We start from the raw sequence: 14,519 nt of genomic DNA, 5'->3' as shown, positions 1-14,519 counted from the left end.
ATCATGCATTATTATAGATTGTTTACCAAATCTCCCCCATGAAATGTTACTGCACTGAGTCCCCTCATCCCCTAAGCCTTCCCCTTGGGACATGTCCCAGTTGGTCCAGGTCCCTGCCAAGGTGTGCTATTCAGAGCTGTGCACAGCACTCCAGTGGAAGCCTAACCATCGATGAGCATGGAATGGCCATCAGTAGACTTTTCCAGGCCCTCTTTAACCTCTCCCGACACCTCTCACCTGAGTGCTGTGGTAGTGGAGAGGTGCGGGGAGGAGGGGGTGGAGGCAGGGAACACGATGCTGATGATGTCTTGGTAGATGGGACGGGGCCCTGCCTTTTGAGCTCCAAGCTTCACTCGCATCATCTCACTTGCTCTCTACTCAGGGGTTTTCTGTCTGTTCTTTATGTCTGTGACAAGCATAGAGTTAACTATTCTGGAGACACTGGTTGAAGATTATATTCTACAGCTGAAATACTCCTGGGTGAAACCTGATAGAATCACAGAATATGTCTTGGCTCTACACCGCATAATCTCCCTAGTGTAGTGTGTAGTTCTCAAAGGGTGGTCTTTGGACCAGCAGGAGTAGCATCACCTGGGAACCTGTCAGAAATGCAAATTATAGGACCTTACCCCAAATCTATTGTATCAGAAGCTTCTGGGCTGGGGGCCCTGCACTCTGTGTTTTAACAAGCCCACCGGGTGATTCTGATTTGAGAAGCACCGCTAGAGTGGATGCTCTTGGTGCCCCACCCACATGCACCCGTCCATGGAGCCTGTGCACTCCTTCCTAGCCACTGTGAGCAGCCAAAGGCTCTTGATGGCTCCCTTCTCGGGAGAGCTTTCTTCCCCTGCCCTCATGTGCTGGCTTCTCTCCCCTTCTGAGAGCATGTTTTCAATAAGTGATTTTCACAAGGATCCCCATTCAGGCTGTGCTTCTTAGGAACAATCACCCAAAGTTACATGAGGAATTGAAGGACTTAGGAAGATACTTAAGAGTTTCATATGGGTACCTGGAAAAATGTAGGTAATTTGGTAGAATGGGCTCTTTACTAGCTTTTGTATGGAGATATAGTCTGGGAGGTGCCCCACCAAAGGCACAGGGAGGAACTCCAGAGACAGAATGGTGACATTGAATTTCCTTAGTGTGAGAGAATAGCTGACCTGGCTCTTAGCATTCTTGCTGCATTTCAGCATCTTCATTAGTTCATTCTCAGACCTCCTGTGAGGCTGGTGATTAAGGGCTTTTGGCTGATAAGCAGAATGAATCCCAAGGAGGTTAAGTGATGGCTGAAATTCAGTGGCTGAACAAAATCGAGATTCCATCTCCAAACACTCACCCACTACTGCCAAAGGCCCGTTCTTCCTCAGATGATCTAGTGACATTCATTAGAAGCAAACATGCACCTCCTCAACAGCTACTTTCCTAGAACTGATAGGAAGAAAAATTAGCACGCTAGACAAAGTCTCAATAAAATCAGAGCCTAATATCCAACATTTAGCATAGAAAACAACTAGATGCTTTCATCAGCTGTATGGTTTGCTGTGTTTGCCTAGAACAAAGTGTAGATTTGCCAATTATTTGTATTTGGGCCATGTTGCTTTAGATACCAAAATGGACTAGAGCACGTCAAATTTCCAGATCTATGGTGCCCACACACTTCTGGGAGTGGCTGAGTTGGGTCTCAGAGATGCTGCTTCGTTGAGACTGGAAGATGGGGAAGGCTTGATCTTCAGTAGGTAAGGTGGCTGGTGCGATTTTTGTGGCCTTCCAGCAGTCCTGCAGTCACTAGGCCAGCTGGGGCGGAGGAGAGGCTGAATCTGTTGGTCATGTCTGATTTGGAGGCATATTTAGCACAGGACCCTTGTGGGGAGGTATGTTGACTTGTAGATGCAGAGTCTCTTGGCTATGGTGTGTAACCATGACCTTTTGTGCCTGGCTCAGTAAATCATTTCATTCAGCAAGTGCTTTTTATTGAATCCTGATTATGAACCAGCCAGGGGCTAGGGATAGAGAGATGAAAGACACAGACAGAACTTGATCTCATGGGCCTCCGGGGGGAGATAGATATTCGGAGCAGTAATTACCTTCAGTTTGGTAAGTGCTAAGGAAGCGCGCAGGAGGCGCACCCTGCCCAGTCTGGCTGGTGGCTGGGAGAGGGGGTGAAGTGATTCTTGAGCAGTCTTGAAGGGTAAGAAGAAGGGACCACAGAAGAGGAAGGTGGGGAGAGGGGGAGAGGAAATGGAACGCCAGTCCTGGCAGAAGCGCCGGGATGGAGCAGGGAAACATAAGTAGATCCTTGTGGCTCAAGTGCCAGGTGTGCATAGCAGGTGGGCTGGTGGGGAGGAAGGGCAGCAACAGGACCGAGTCTGGGGCGGGAGGGAGGGGCCAGAGCGCCAAGGGCCTGGGACACCACGGACAGCACAACAGACTTCATCCTAAAGGTGATGGGAAGTCACGCGGGTATTAATCAGTAAAGTGAGGAGATCAGATGTTTAGAAAAGGTCTTTAAGGCAGCAGTGTGGAGGTTGGAATGGAGGGGGATGGGCAGAGCAGATCGATTTGTACTGGAACTCAGGAAAGACACAATGAGAGCTTGAGTAAGGCGGTATTTCTTGTTCTGCGTCAGATAGAAGTCGATTTTAATCCCGGCCCCTCCTGATATTAGCTGTGTGACCTAAGGCAGGTCTCTCCGACTTACCTTACCTCTCCGAGTCTCACTTTCCCCATATGCAAGATGGCCTCATGAGGACTGACCTCACAAAGTTGTGAGGATTAAGTGTAAAGTGCTTGGTGCGGTGCCTAGAGCATGGTAATCACACACACAAAAATGGTATCTTTGTTCTTTTTTTTTTTTTTAAGATTTTATTTATTTAAATTGACAGAGAGACAGCGAAAGAGGGAACACAAGCAGGGGGAGGGGGAGAGGGAGAAGCAGGCTTCCTGCCGAGCAGGGAGCCCGGGGCTCGATGCGGGGCTCGATCCCATGACCCTGGGATCATGACCTGAGCTGAAGGCAGTTGCTTAACCAACTGAGCCACCCAGGCGCCCCGGTATCTTTGTTCTTGTTCTTAGGCTGCCATCCTGATCTGGACAGTCCCCCTAAAAGAAGGCACTGAAGCAAGGACTTGGGTGCAGGAAACTGATGTGGGAGGTGATCCCAGGTAGCACAGGTGGCTGAGAAAAGTGAGGCAGGGAAAGAGCAGTGCCAGCGAGGGGGGTGTCATTGGGTGGGCTGTTGCTGTCGGCAACTGGGGCTCAGATTCACGTGGGGCTCTCAGGGGAACTGTGGAGAACACAGCTCAAAACTGTCCCTCCAAGAGATTGGAAAGCTGGGGTTTAGCCACCAAATTCATGCCTAAATTGGCTGATCTTACATCCCCTGTACTTCCAGACGGCTCTGTGCACAGGCTGAATAAGCTTGTGTGGCCCCACCGCAGAGGCTTATTCTCTATTGGAGCCCTAAGCCCTCAGGAAGTCTCAAGCAGCAGAGACCGACATTTGCGGTGGAGACTATCACAATGCACCCCGAAGTGTCCTCTGAAGCTCAGGTGGACTCAGAGTGGGGACTTGGGCAGAGCATCCTATCTGCTGCAGTGGAGTGAAGGAACCTTGAAAAAGATATTTAGAAAATAGAATCAACAGATCTTGGTAAGTGGAGGAAAGTAATAGGGTGGAGTCTGAAAATGACGTGTATTTTGGGTTTGGTCTATGAACTGCAGTCCTAGTCACTGAGTTTAAAACAATTGCCAGGGGGCTAGTTTGGGGGGTGACGGTGGCAGGGAAAGGGGGATGATTTTCACTTGGACACGCTGAGTCCGAAGTGTCCATGATATAGCCAGATGTCATAGTGGGTTGGCAAATGGAATTTCCCTAATTCACATTAAACTCTGCGGGTTTCACTCTGACATGTTGAAATTTGTTTTACAAGTTTTGTGGGAGCAAATCCTGTACTCTGATAACGAGTGAAGACTTTTTTCCCCCGGGGAAAAGGGCACATTTCGTCTGGTGGTTTAAGTGATGGCTTTTAAAACATTCTTTCTACCTGCTGTTCACTTATTAGGTGACTTTGAACCTGTTGGTGAATTCCATTGCAGATTGTTTTCCTCTGAAGAAAGGGAATAATAGATATTCTCTTGAGTTATTGCATAGCTGTTGAAAACTAGACAGCATTTTCAAAGCCCTTCTGAGTTGTTGCAAAGCACAGTGCCCCATTGAGCATTGTATTACTTTGCTTCAGTTTGCTTTTAAAACTTATAGCATTCCGGGCACCTGGGTGGCTCAGTTGGTTAAGCGACTGCCTTCAGCTCGGGTCGTGGTCCCAGGGTCCTGGGATCGAGTCCCACATCGGGCTCCCTGCTCTGCGGGAAGCCTGCTTCTCCCTCTCCCACTCCCCCTGCTTGTGTTCCCTCTCTCGCTGTGTCTCTCTCTGTCAAATAAATAAATGAAATCTTTAAAAAAAAAACAAAACCAAAAACTTACAGCATTCCAATTATCCTGTTGTTACTGAATTCGATATTAAAGTGAATATGTTTGTTTTCTAAAACGGAATTTTTAGATGATAAATCCTTGTATGTACCAAGTGAGATAAGCCAGATAGTTAGCTAATTATGGCATGGAACTCATCCTGATTATATGTATTTTTTCTCTCCACGTGCATATATATTTGTATTGGAGATGTACATCCTGTTTTCACTCTATTTCAGAATGCATTTTTCAGTAGATGTTGAAACCACTTACATTTTAATTTTCTGAAGTGGTTTCTTTGATGGATATTTTATTATAGGAAGTGTAGGACATCCAAGTCAATGGGGCCAGATATAAAATTATGAAATAGGTAAAGTCTGGCTTTAGCTCTCTCTTTCAAGGTGACCTCCCACTTCCAAGGGCTTCCCATGTCCCTGTCCTCACTGCCATGGTGCCCAAGGATTGTGGCCCTCCACCTCCAGGGGCATTTTTTGTGGTATCATCACAGATCTCTAAGGTTTGTGAACTAGCCTGCAATGTTTACTTTAGCCGTACTTGTTTGTAGAGTGTTGAGTATACACGAGATTCTGGACTACACATTGAGAGTGGGAGAAGTGAAGAAGGCAAACCAGTGGCAGCATGAGGCCAGACATCCTGAATCTGTGTCATTTTCCTTAGTGGTGGGACCACACTGATAGTTACGTAGAGATTGACTTTCTAGGAAACTAAGGAAAGAGGAAGATGGAATGTATCAAGTATTATCATGGGCTGGGCATTGTCCTAAGTACTTGGTTCATTTAATTTAATAAAGCAATATATTTTCTTAGAAATGCGTCAACATTTCTAGAGAAAAGCATAAAGCCTCTTTCATCTAGCTCCCATTTCTCTGAGAGCTCCTGCTGTTGGCCCTTAGAAGACCTCCCCCTTCCCCTTTCCCCTCTCCTCCCTCTCCCTCCCTCCCTCCCTCCCTCCCTTTTTTTTTTTTTTAAAGATTTTTTATGTATTTATTTGACACAGAGAGACAGTGAGAGAGAGCACACAAACACGGGGAGTGGCATGCAGGCAGACGGAGAGGGAGAAGCAGGCTCCTGGCGAGCAAGGAGCCCGACGCAGGGCTTGATCCGGACCCCGGGATCACGACCTGAGCCGAAGGCAGCCGCTTAACTGACTGAGCCACCCAGGCGCCCCTCTCTCTCTCTCTTTTTTTTTGTTTAAACAAACCATTTTAAGGACTGAATTGTATGTCTGATTTTTTTTTTTAAGTTCTAAGCAAAAATAAGATCTTTTCATGTCATTCTTCTAAGGGAAAAATATGACAGTGAAGTTTTGACAACTGATTTTTTGGAGTAATGAAATAGTTTGCATGGTACAAAAATAAAATAATGACATTATTTTACTTTTGAAGGACAAAGGCAGGCAAACACAGTCAGAGATTGGATGCTTTAGGCTGCAGCGAGGGGTTATTCGTTCTTCTGCTCTGCATTTGATGGGACTAGCTCAAGAATAAAGATGTAGATGTTAGAATGGGAATGCTCTCCAGAGGTCTCTCTGCTAGGGGCTGGTCATCATGGCTCTGGAGCTGTCTGGTAACCTAGCCACATCCAACATTTTCTTTTAGGACCTGAGGTCTGGGCAGTCCGAGCCTGTCAGGTGCATGCTCAGCTCAGTTGCCTGCAGAAACCGCTGAACTTTGTGCAGGCCGTGGGTGGTAAAACACTTGTGTGTGCCCCCCCTGCTGTTCAGCTTGGAGCTGCCACTGGTTTCGATTATGACTTCAACAGGCAGCTCTGAGGGCTCCTCTGTTCATTACAGTGCCTCGCACTCTATAATTAGGAATAAAGGGACACAGGCACTTCACACAAATAAAGGGCTAAACAATAATCAGGTAGTAAAAGCAATGCATTGGGACTTCGCCGCCGCTTTGTTTCTTTCAAGTTAGGAAAAAAACAACAAACAAAACTTGTTGCTTCATTTTATTTTCTTGCCTGGAATAATCTGGGTTTGAACTTTATTCTGGCCACTGATTAGCTGTGTGACTTTGGGCATTTTACCTAAACTTGCTGTGCCCTAATTTCCTTATCTGTAAATCTCATGGGCGTAGTTTGAGGATTAAATGAGATAATTCATGCACAGTGCTTTGTGAGGAGCTTGGCTCGTATTAAAGCTTGCTCAGTAAATGTTAGGACTCATTATTATCATTTTAATTTCAAATGAAGTGAATGCATAGAGTATAAGATATAGGCACAGGTCTCTTGAGTGCCTTGTCAAAAACCTTCCATAACAAACATTAAGTACACACAAGCACACGAATAGATTGGTATAATTAACCCCCCCAACATGTACCCAGGCCAGTGTTGACAAGAATCAGTATTTTATCAGTCTCGTTTCATATCGCCCCGTGTTTTCTTCTAGAATATTTTAAAGCAAATCCCAAGTACCATGTCATTTCACCCATACATTTGAGTGTGTTTTTGCTATTAACATCCTAATATGCTAAGAGCTCCTTGAGACTATGTCTTCCTAACCTCGAACCACAGCTCTTAGGGGAGTTACTGCAGTTCATAAAAACTCAACAGATGTTTAATTAGTGTATGAACAGCCCAAACAGCTTTCTCTACTTTTTGTAGATGCACCATAAATATCTGTTGAGTGAATAAATGAGGACAAGAATTTTATAGAGTGCCTGATGTAAATGGAGATGTGCATGATTTATAAAATCAAGTATTTTTAATACTCAGATGAGACTTTCCAATACTTGGAAGTTTAATATCGCTGTGAATATTAATGATGCCCAAATAATTAGCACTTGAAAGAAGGTTTAATTCTGGTACTCAGATTATTTGTGAATGTCTAACTGTAGGCAACTTCATGAAAAGCAATTAGCAGATTCTTCAAACACATGACAAATCCTTTATTACTGTGCTTATAAGTGACACGGTTCGGTTTACAGAAAACCAAATGTAATTAAATAACATTGAACTTGAAATCTACCACAGACTCAAGATATACAAGGTATACTTGGCAAGGCAAAAATTCTCAAACACTAGGTTGTTTCAGGTGAAAGATAAATTTCCATTAAGTAATTCCCACTTTTTTTTTTGTCTTACAGACAGTTCCTTTGGCAATAACTTCCACTTTAGCTTTTATTTTATAAAAATATAACAAAATTTCATTATATACAAACATTACATTACACAATGTACAGGTTAAAAACACTAAGAAAATGGCAAGCTGCAAATGAAATTAAAGTCAATAGCATGATAAGAAAAATTAAATACTGCACACATTTCATAAAAATTACATTAACTACATTTTTGTTTGCAAATACCAAACAGTACCAATGTGATTGGAAATAGCTTCCAACAGCTTCATTTTAAGGCACATCTTGCATATTTAATATATACACCACTGAAACCAGTCAATAACTTAGGGGCTTCTCGGAGTGACCTGTATAAGTTGTGAACACATGCAGCATGGGGTTACACATTTTCATTGGCTTCCTTCTTTGGGGACAGGTACCTGCCAGGGGGGGACTGGTAGAGGGGTACCCCAATCTCCTGCAAGTCTGGGAGCCTCCCTGGACGGGGAGGGGAGAGCAGGGTGACTGTCCTGTCATAGTCTCTGTGTAGCACTTTCTCATAGACGCTCTGCAGCCCCACTGTCTTGGGCAGTTGGGCCTGATAGTAATTGTCCCTGCGCAGAGGATCCCGAGGCAGGGAGGTGCTCTTACAGAAGGTAGACATCTGCGCTGGTGGGTGAGGCGGGGGATGCGTGTTGGGCCCTCCACATGACGGGCTCCAGCAGCGGTCAGAGTGGCCCAGGATCTTACACTCAGCGGTGCACGCCCACAGTCCTAACATAAAAGAGAAAGGGAGAGAGCGTGAGGATGATTACTGAGATTGCACACAACTACGCCTCCCTCTTCAGAATGTCAGGCAGGTCAGGGCGGCTGAAAAGAAAAGCGAGTATGAGAGTGAGCGCGGTGATTCAAGATTTGAAAGAAACACTGCTTCCTATAAAGCCACCTTCATCCGAAGTTGGCTCAGCTTCTTTTGCTGGAAGCAAGTTAAGGAACTGAGGAGAATTCCCCTCCTCAGGGAGCTAGCATCACCCCTGCCTCCACCTAACAGGATGGGAGTGTTCTTTTTTTTTTTTTTAAAGATTTTATTTATTTATTCATGAGAGATAGAGAGAGAGAGAGGCAGAGGCAGAGGGAGAAGCAGGCTCCCCGCGGAGTGGGGAGCTCGATGCGGGACTCGATCCCAGGACCCTGGGATCATGACCTGAGCTGAAGGCAGACGCTTAACCGACTGAGCCACCCAGGCGTCCCAAGATGGGAGTGTTCTTTATTCAAGTGGTGGAGCTGCCTCGACGTGACATTTTGAAATCGGCTGTCTGAGGAAGGCAGGGATCCCAAACTCGAGGACTGAAGAAAGTGGGGAAAAGGGAGGGGGCTGGAACGGAGATTGACAGGAGGGCAGCAGGGGAGGGAGAGGAGGAACGCTGAACTTGGCGGGAAAGAAGTGTCCTCACCACTCTGCATGTGGTTGATGAGATCCTTTTTCAGAGCATCCCCGCTGATGTCAGAATCGCTGTCGTTGAAATCACTGTCCCCTTTGCCGCTGTCTTTGCCGCTGAACTTCTCCGCTTCTCGGCCAGAGATGGTGTTGAAAGAGTGTCCTTTCCAGACCGCCACAGGGGGCGCCGGCTCCTTTCCGAAGCCGGGGGAGGCACCGTAGGGCTGCAGGAAGGAATGGGGGAAGCGGGGCGGGCGGGGGAGAGGGGGTGAGGTGGGGGTTGGACAAGAAACAAAAAATAAGTGCGACAGGTTAGGCATCCAGGCACACCCAGACCCCTCCAGTCCCTTCCCCCAGCCTGTCCGCGGAGCACGGAGGGGGGCGCCCAGCCGAAGGAAGGCCTCACCTCGGCATGCGCGCCGCGGAGCCGCTGCTGCCCCTCGAAGTGACAGGAGCTTTCCCCGGTGGCGCTGCCGCCCTCCGAGCCCGGCACTTCGGCCGCGGCGACCGCGGGCGGGGGCGGGTCGGCCGCGGGGCTGCCAAAGGGCGCTTTGCCGCTGCCAGGGAAGGTGAGCACGTCGAACATGTTGGGCCTGGGCCCGGCTCCCCGGGCAGCCTCCTCCGGGGAGCCGGGAGCCGAGGCTCCGCCGCCCGCCGCCCCGGGCCGCTCTTCCCGGCGGGCCCCCCCTTTGCGCACCTCCTTCTTGCGGCGGTTGCAGGTGGTGGCGATGGCGATGATGGCGGCCAGCAGCAGCGTGCAGCTCCCGGCCAACACGATGATGACGATCAGCGGCGTGTCCCATTGTAGGGCGGGCCCCGACGCCGCGAGTCGAGAGCCGGGCGGGCGAGAGCGCTCAGGGCTCCCTGCACTGGCGGGCGCCACCAGCCCTCGCCCGCCGCCTGCTGTCACCACGAAACTGACGGTGGCAGAGGTGGAGAGCGGGGGACGGCCGCCGTCAGATATGACCAGCAGCGCCCGGAACACGCGGCCCGGCGGCTCCTGCGAGAGGTCGCCTGTGAGCACGATCTCCCCCGTGCGGCGGCCGATGGCGAAGGCTTCTCGCGGCTCCTGCTGCTGCAGCTCGAATGCCAGCTCCCCGTTGGCACCATCGTCCGCGTCCCGGGCCTGCACGCGCGCCACGGCAGTGTCCCTTGCCGTGCGCCCGGGGACCGCCACTTCCAGGGTCCCGTTGGCCGGCGCCGGGTGCACCAGGACCGGTGCGTGGTCGTTCTGGTCCAGTACCCGCACTTGCACCAGGGCGCTGCTGGAGAGCTGAGGGGAGCCACCGTCGCTCGCCTGGATGCGCACGTCGAGCTGGCGCAGCGTCTCATAGTCGAAGCTGCGCAGCGCATAGATGGCCCCGGTGGCCGGGTCCACCGACACATAGGTGGACACCGAGCCCCCGGCACGGCCTACTTCAGCCTCCAGCAGCCGGTAGGTGACCTGGCCGTTGCGGCCCAGGTCGGGGTCCCGGGCGGCCACCGTGGCCAAGTAGGCGCCGGGCGGGTTGTTCTCACGCACCGACACCTCGTAGACCGGCCGTGTGAAGACTGGCGCGTTGTCGTTCTCGTCACTCACGCGCACCGTGTAGGGCCTCACGGTGCGTAGCGGGGGCGCGCCGCGGTCCTCGGCCACCAGCGTCAGGTTGTACTCGGCGATGCGCTCGCGGTCCAGCGACGCCGCGGTCACCACCAGGTAGCTGCCCGCGTAGGCCGGCTGCAGCCGGAAGTGCTCGTGCCCGTAGAGGGCGCAGCGCACCTGCCCGTTGGCGCCCGAGTCTCTGTCCGAGGTGCTGACCAGCGCCACCAGGCTCTCGCGCGCCGCCCCCTCTGGCACCAGAGACACGGCGCCGGCCTCAGGTGTCCCGGGCCCGGTCGGCGAGGTCGCGTCCGCACCCCCGAGAGCGGCGGCGGCGGCTGCGGCGGCGAAGGGAGAGGCGGCAGGTGCGCCCGGGGCGGCCAGCGGGGTGATGGTGATGTCCGGAGCGTTGTCATTGACGTCGCGGATGCGCACGATGACCTTGCAGGTGGAGGCCCGGGGCCCTGGACCGCGGTCCTGGGCCCGCACGTCCAGCTCATAGGTGTCCTGGCGCTCGTAGTCCACCGGTCCTGCCAGGGTGAGGCGGCCCGAGCGCGGGTCCAGGCGGAAGAGGCGGCGCGCCTCGGGCGGGGTGCGGGCCCCGAAGGCGAACACCACGTCGCCGTTGGGGCCCTCGTCGGGGTCGGCCGCGTCCAGGTCGAGCAGCAGCGAGCCCACGGGAGCGTCCTCCGCCAGCTCCACTTCGGCCACGGCGCCCTGCGGGAAGGCCGGGCTGTGGTCGTTGGCGTCCAGCACTCGCACGCTGAGGGCGGCCGTGGCGGAGCGCGGCGGACGGCCGCCGTCCTGGGCCACCAGCTCCAGGCTGTAGGCGGCCTGGCTCTCGCGGTCCAGCTCCTGTAGCAGCACCAGGTCCGCGCACTGGGCGCCGTCCGCGCGCGTCTGCAGTTCCACGCGGAAGGGGCTGTGAGGCTCGGCCAGGCGCACGCTCTGCAGCCCGTTGGCCCCCACGTCCTCGTCCACAGGCACCTCCAAGGGGATGCGCGTGCCCACGGCTGCGCCCTCGGACACCTCCACGGGGATCTGGGCCCGTGGGAAGCGCGGCGCATGGTCGTTGATGTCCCTCACCTCCACCTCTACGTGCACCAGCCGGAACTGCTCCTGCGAGAAGCTGACCACGTCGAAGGCCAGCATGCACTGTGGCGCCTGGCCGCACAGCCGCTCCCGGTCCAGGCCCGCGTCCCCGACGGTCAGCTGCCCGTCGCCCTCGCGCACCCGGAGAAGCGAGCTGTTGAACTGCTTCATCAGGCGGAAGCTTGTGTCTCCAGATACTTTCATATGCAGGTCCTCAGCCAGGGTCCCGATGACCGTCCCAGGGGCATCCTCCTCGAAGGTGCTGTATCGCACTGTCTTGCTCTGGGCCACTGAGAGCACCCAACAGAGGCTGAAGAGCTGTAAAGGGAAAAGGCAGGGGCTGCCCCCGCGCCTCACTGGACTCATGCCGCCAGCCCCAAGTGCTATTCCTAGAGGCTGAACAATTCCTCTCTGGTTTGCAGGTCCGGGTGTGAGTCGCAGGCTCCTAGGAGCACGCTCTTTGCGAGCCGTGTGCAGGAGATCTGTGGGCTGCAGCTCGAGGTTCTGGTGGGCTCTGAGGACGCGTCGACCTACCCACACTATACAATCCCCCTTCCTTCTCCCGGCTGGAGCTGCGCCGCTGCGCGCCGCCTCTGCTTTTATAGCAGCCGATATGCAAATCACCAGAGCCGGGCAGCCAATGGCAGCTTCGCCCTCGCGCCGCTCCTACGCCAGCCTCTGACAATCCCTTTAATGTGGAAAGGCTTAGAGGGGAAAACAAGAAAGGAAAATTAGGGAATCTTTTCTTTGTTTCTTTAACTCCTTTCGCCTTTTTTCGTTTCCTGTCAGCGCCCTGAATACAGAGGAGTTGGCACAGGTCGCCGGGAGTAAAGGAGTGGATGGTTTTGTTAATTGTGCCTGTCCGGGGCCGGCTGCTTGAACTGAAAACAAACACGCTTGGATTTCGCCGGGTGGCTTGGGACCCACCCACCCCCACCACCCACTTTCTGCGTTTTGCACCTTGGAAGCTTCCAAACCTCGTCCTTTTCCCTCCACCTACTTGTTCAGCCTTTTAAGGTCTTGCTAGTCTTCTCTCCCAGCTTCCCAAGGCACTCGGAAATAGCATCTCGATTTAGGAGCTCCAAGGACGAGTGAAAATTGATTTTATTCAAATTTGTGTACGCAATTGTGTTTTGCTCATGTGAGCCTCGGCGATCAGGGCTGCCACTTCCCTTTCAGAAAAGAGCTCTGCGATGTGTTAGTATGCATGTCACTGTCCAAATGGCTTTCTTAAGCCTTGGGCGCTAGTAGGCCAGGAAAAAAAAGTTCCAAATAGGATTTAGCATAAGCTTGAGGAGATTTGGAAAGGTTTCAAAGATCAGACTGTATCAAAGGCTTATGAAGCCCTCGTTAGCAGTGGAAATAGAATGGCGTGGCAGGCGATTCCATTGGAGGCCCCAATGTCTGTATTATTTCACTGTGACAAGCTAAGGGGAGAGAAAGTTGAACAGTTTCCACAGCGGAGTTGGGCTAACTTGAACATAATGAGCAAACGCCACATGTATCCATTATGTTCCTCTATTCATCCCCAATCACTGCCATAACTCTCCGGCTAAACGGTGATGGGCGCTGAATTCCACACAATACCCGGCTCGTATTAAAGTGCATTTAGAGAACTTTCCCTCCTGATGCCTTGTTCCGCCTATTTAGAGGATTTTCTTTCTGTTCTAATAGGGCTGCTCCGAGAAGCAACACTCATCCCATTCCAGAAGAACAAAATCACAGCATGACGTTGAAACGTGGCACGAACCTGGGGGAACTTAACCATCTGCCTGCGAACGTGTGGAGCTTCGGTATTGCCAAACTCGGGGCTGGGCGGATCCCCGGGCTAGCCAGGCTTGGCGCGGCCCCCCACAGGTATTACCCCCACCCCCAGAATCCGTGACGACCAGGGAGTTGGAGCTCCAAGCGGGAGCAAGACGAATTCTCATTGAAGAGCTTTATTGAGCAGGTTATGCAAATACACACGAAGGAAGAGAGGTAAAAACAAAAGCCACGCACTGGGAGAATTTTTTTTTTTTTTTTAAGGCGATGGATTTGATAAGCAGACTGCATTTAGTAAACGTTTTTCTGAATCCAGATTTTAGTCCTGCTGTCAGCATCCATCTGTGTTTTCCTTTCCCTCAAACCCAAGTGAATGTGTCCTGGGGTCTTTTCGGAAGGCATGCAGGAGGTTCCCCTCACCCCCCCACCCCAGAGTAGGGAGACCAAATAGGGAGGTGGGGGTGCAGTTGGGGTGAGGGAGAATGAAGTAGGGGCCCTGAAATTGCCAAAGAGAAAAAAAATGCATCCCCAGCGATTAATAAATAAAAGCTCTTCTGCGATGGGGAAGAGGGCGGGCGATGGACAGTTGGAGGGTTCCTCGGAGCGATCTTTCCTCTGGGTTCCTTTCCCCGCCTTCTCCACCTTGCTGCCCTGGTATTACTAAAAGCAGAGACGCCAGGCAACTGCAGCCGCGCAGGGACGAGGAAAGGGCGACGCCCCCTACAGGAGCCCAATTCCCAACCTTCTCTTCCACTCCCCTCCGCCCCCCGCCCAGCTACCAATTAAATAGCTTGCGCTCTCTCGGCTTCTGCCCAAGGGATATTTCCCGGGGGGTGGGGGTGGGGGTTATGCACAGCCAAAAGAACTTTCTGTTCTTCTCTCCGAGCCCCGCATCACTCCCACCCTGGCCTGGGGCCTGCTGGTGACCTTTAGTGCTCCCAGGGTCCCGCCCCCCCCCCCCCCCCGGTCCCCCTTCCCTGGTCAACCCAGACGCGAACAGATTCAGAACTCGGCAGTCGGACAGCGGCCGCGCCTCTGCCTAGTGTAACCCCTAGAGGTCAGGTCCACCAGGTGCTGCGGCAGCAGAGCCGAGAACCTGGGGG

General features: G+C 52.2%; 1 protein-coding gene and 1 long non-coding RNA gene across 3 annotated transcripts in view; one reads left to right on the top strand and one right to left on the bottom strand.

Moving 5' to 3' along the window:
* LOC118009368 overlaps window positions 1-14,519 on the top strand; it is a 64,805-nt gene that overhangs the window by 23,375 nt on the left and 26,911 nt on the right. Inside the window, exon 2 of the long non-coding RNA XR_004678905.1 lies at window positions 13,327-13,509. This is a non-coding gene — a long non-coding RNA (uncharacterized LOC118009368). The remainder of the gene's footprint in view (window positions 1-13,326; window positions 13,510-14,519) is intronic.
* Window positions 7,355-12,186, bottom strand: LOC118009367 (protocadherin-8). 2 transcript variants are annotated; one of them, XM_035003266.1, is made up of 3 exons: window positions 9,679-12,186; window positions 8,998-9,205; window positions 7,355-8,317 (listed from the first exon to the last, which is right to left on the bottom strand). In XM_035003266.1, exons 1-3 carry the CDS (start codon window positions 12,016-12,018, stop codon window positions 7,944-7,946), a joined length of 2,922 nt encoding a protein of 973 aa, XP_034859157.1. In that variant the 5' UTR covers window positions 12,019-12,186; the 3' UTR covers window positions 7,355-7,943. The 2 variants fall into 2 exon arrangements, with proteins under 2 accessions (XP_034859157.1, XP_034859156.1); XM_035003265.1 differs by having other exon boundaries at window positions 7,944-8,317; window positions 9,388-12,186.

This window comes from Mirounga leonina, unplaced genomic scaffold (assembly GCF_011800145.1).
Source record: "Mirounga leonina isolate KUSES-001 unplaced genomic scaffold, KU_Mleo_1.0 Mir_127, whole genome shotgun sequence".
NCBI classification, from domain to species: domain Eukaryota; kingdom Metazoa; phylum Chordata; class Mammalia; order Carnivora; family Phocidae; genus Mirounga; species Mirounga leonina.
This window is presented reverse-complemented; position numbering and strand designations above follow the sequence as displayed.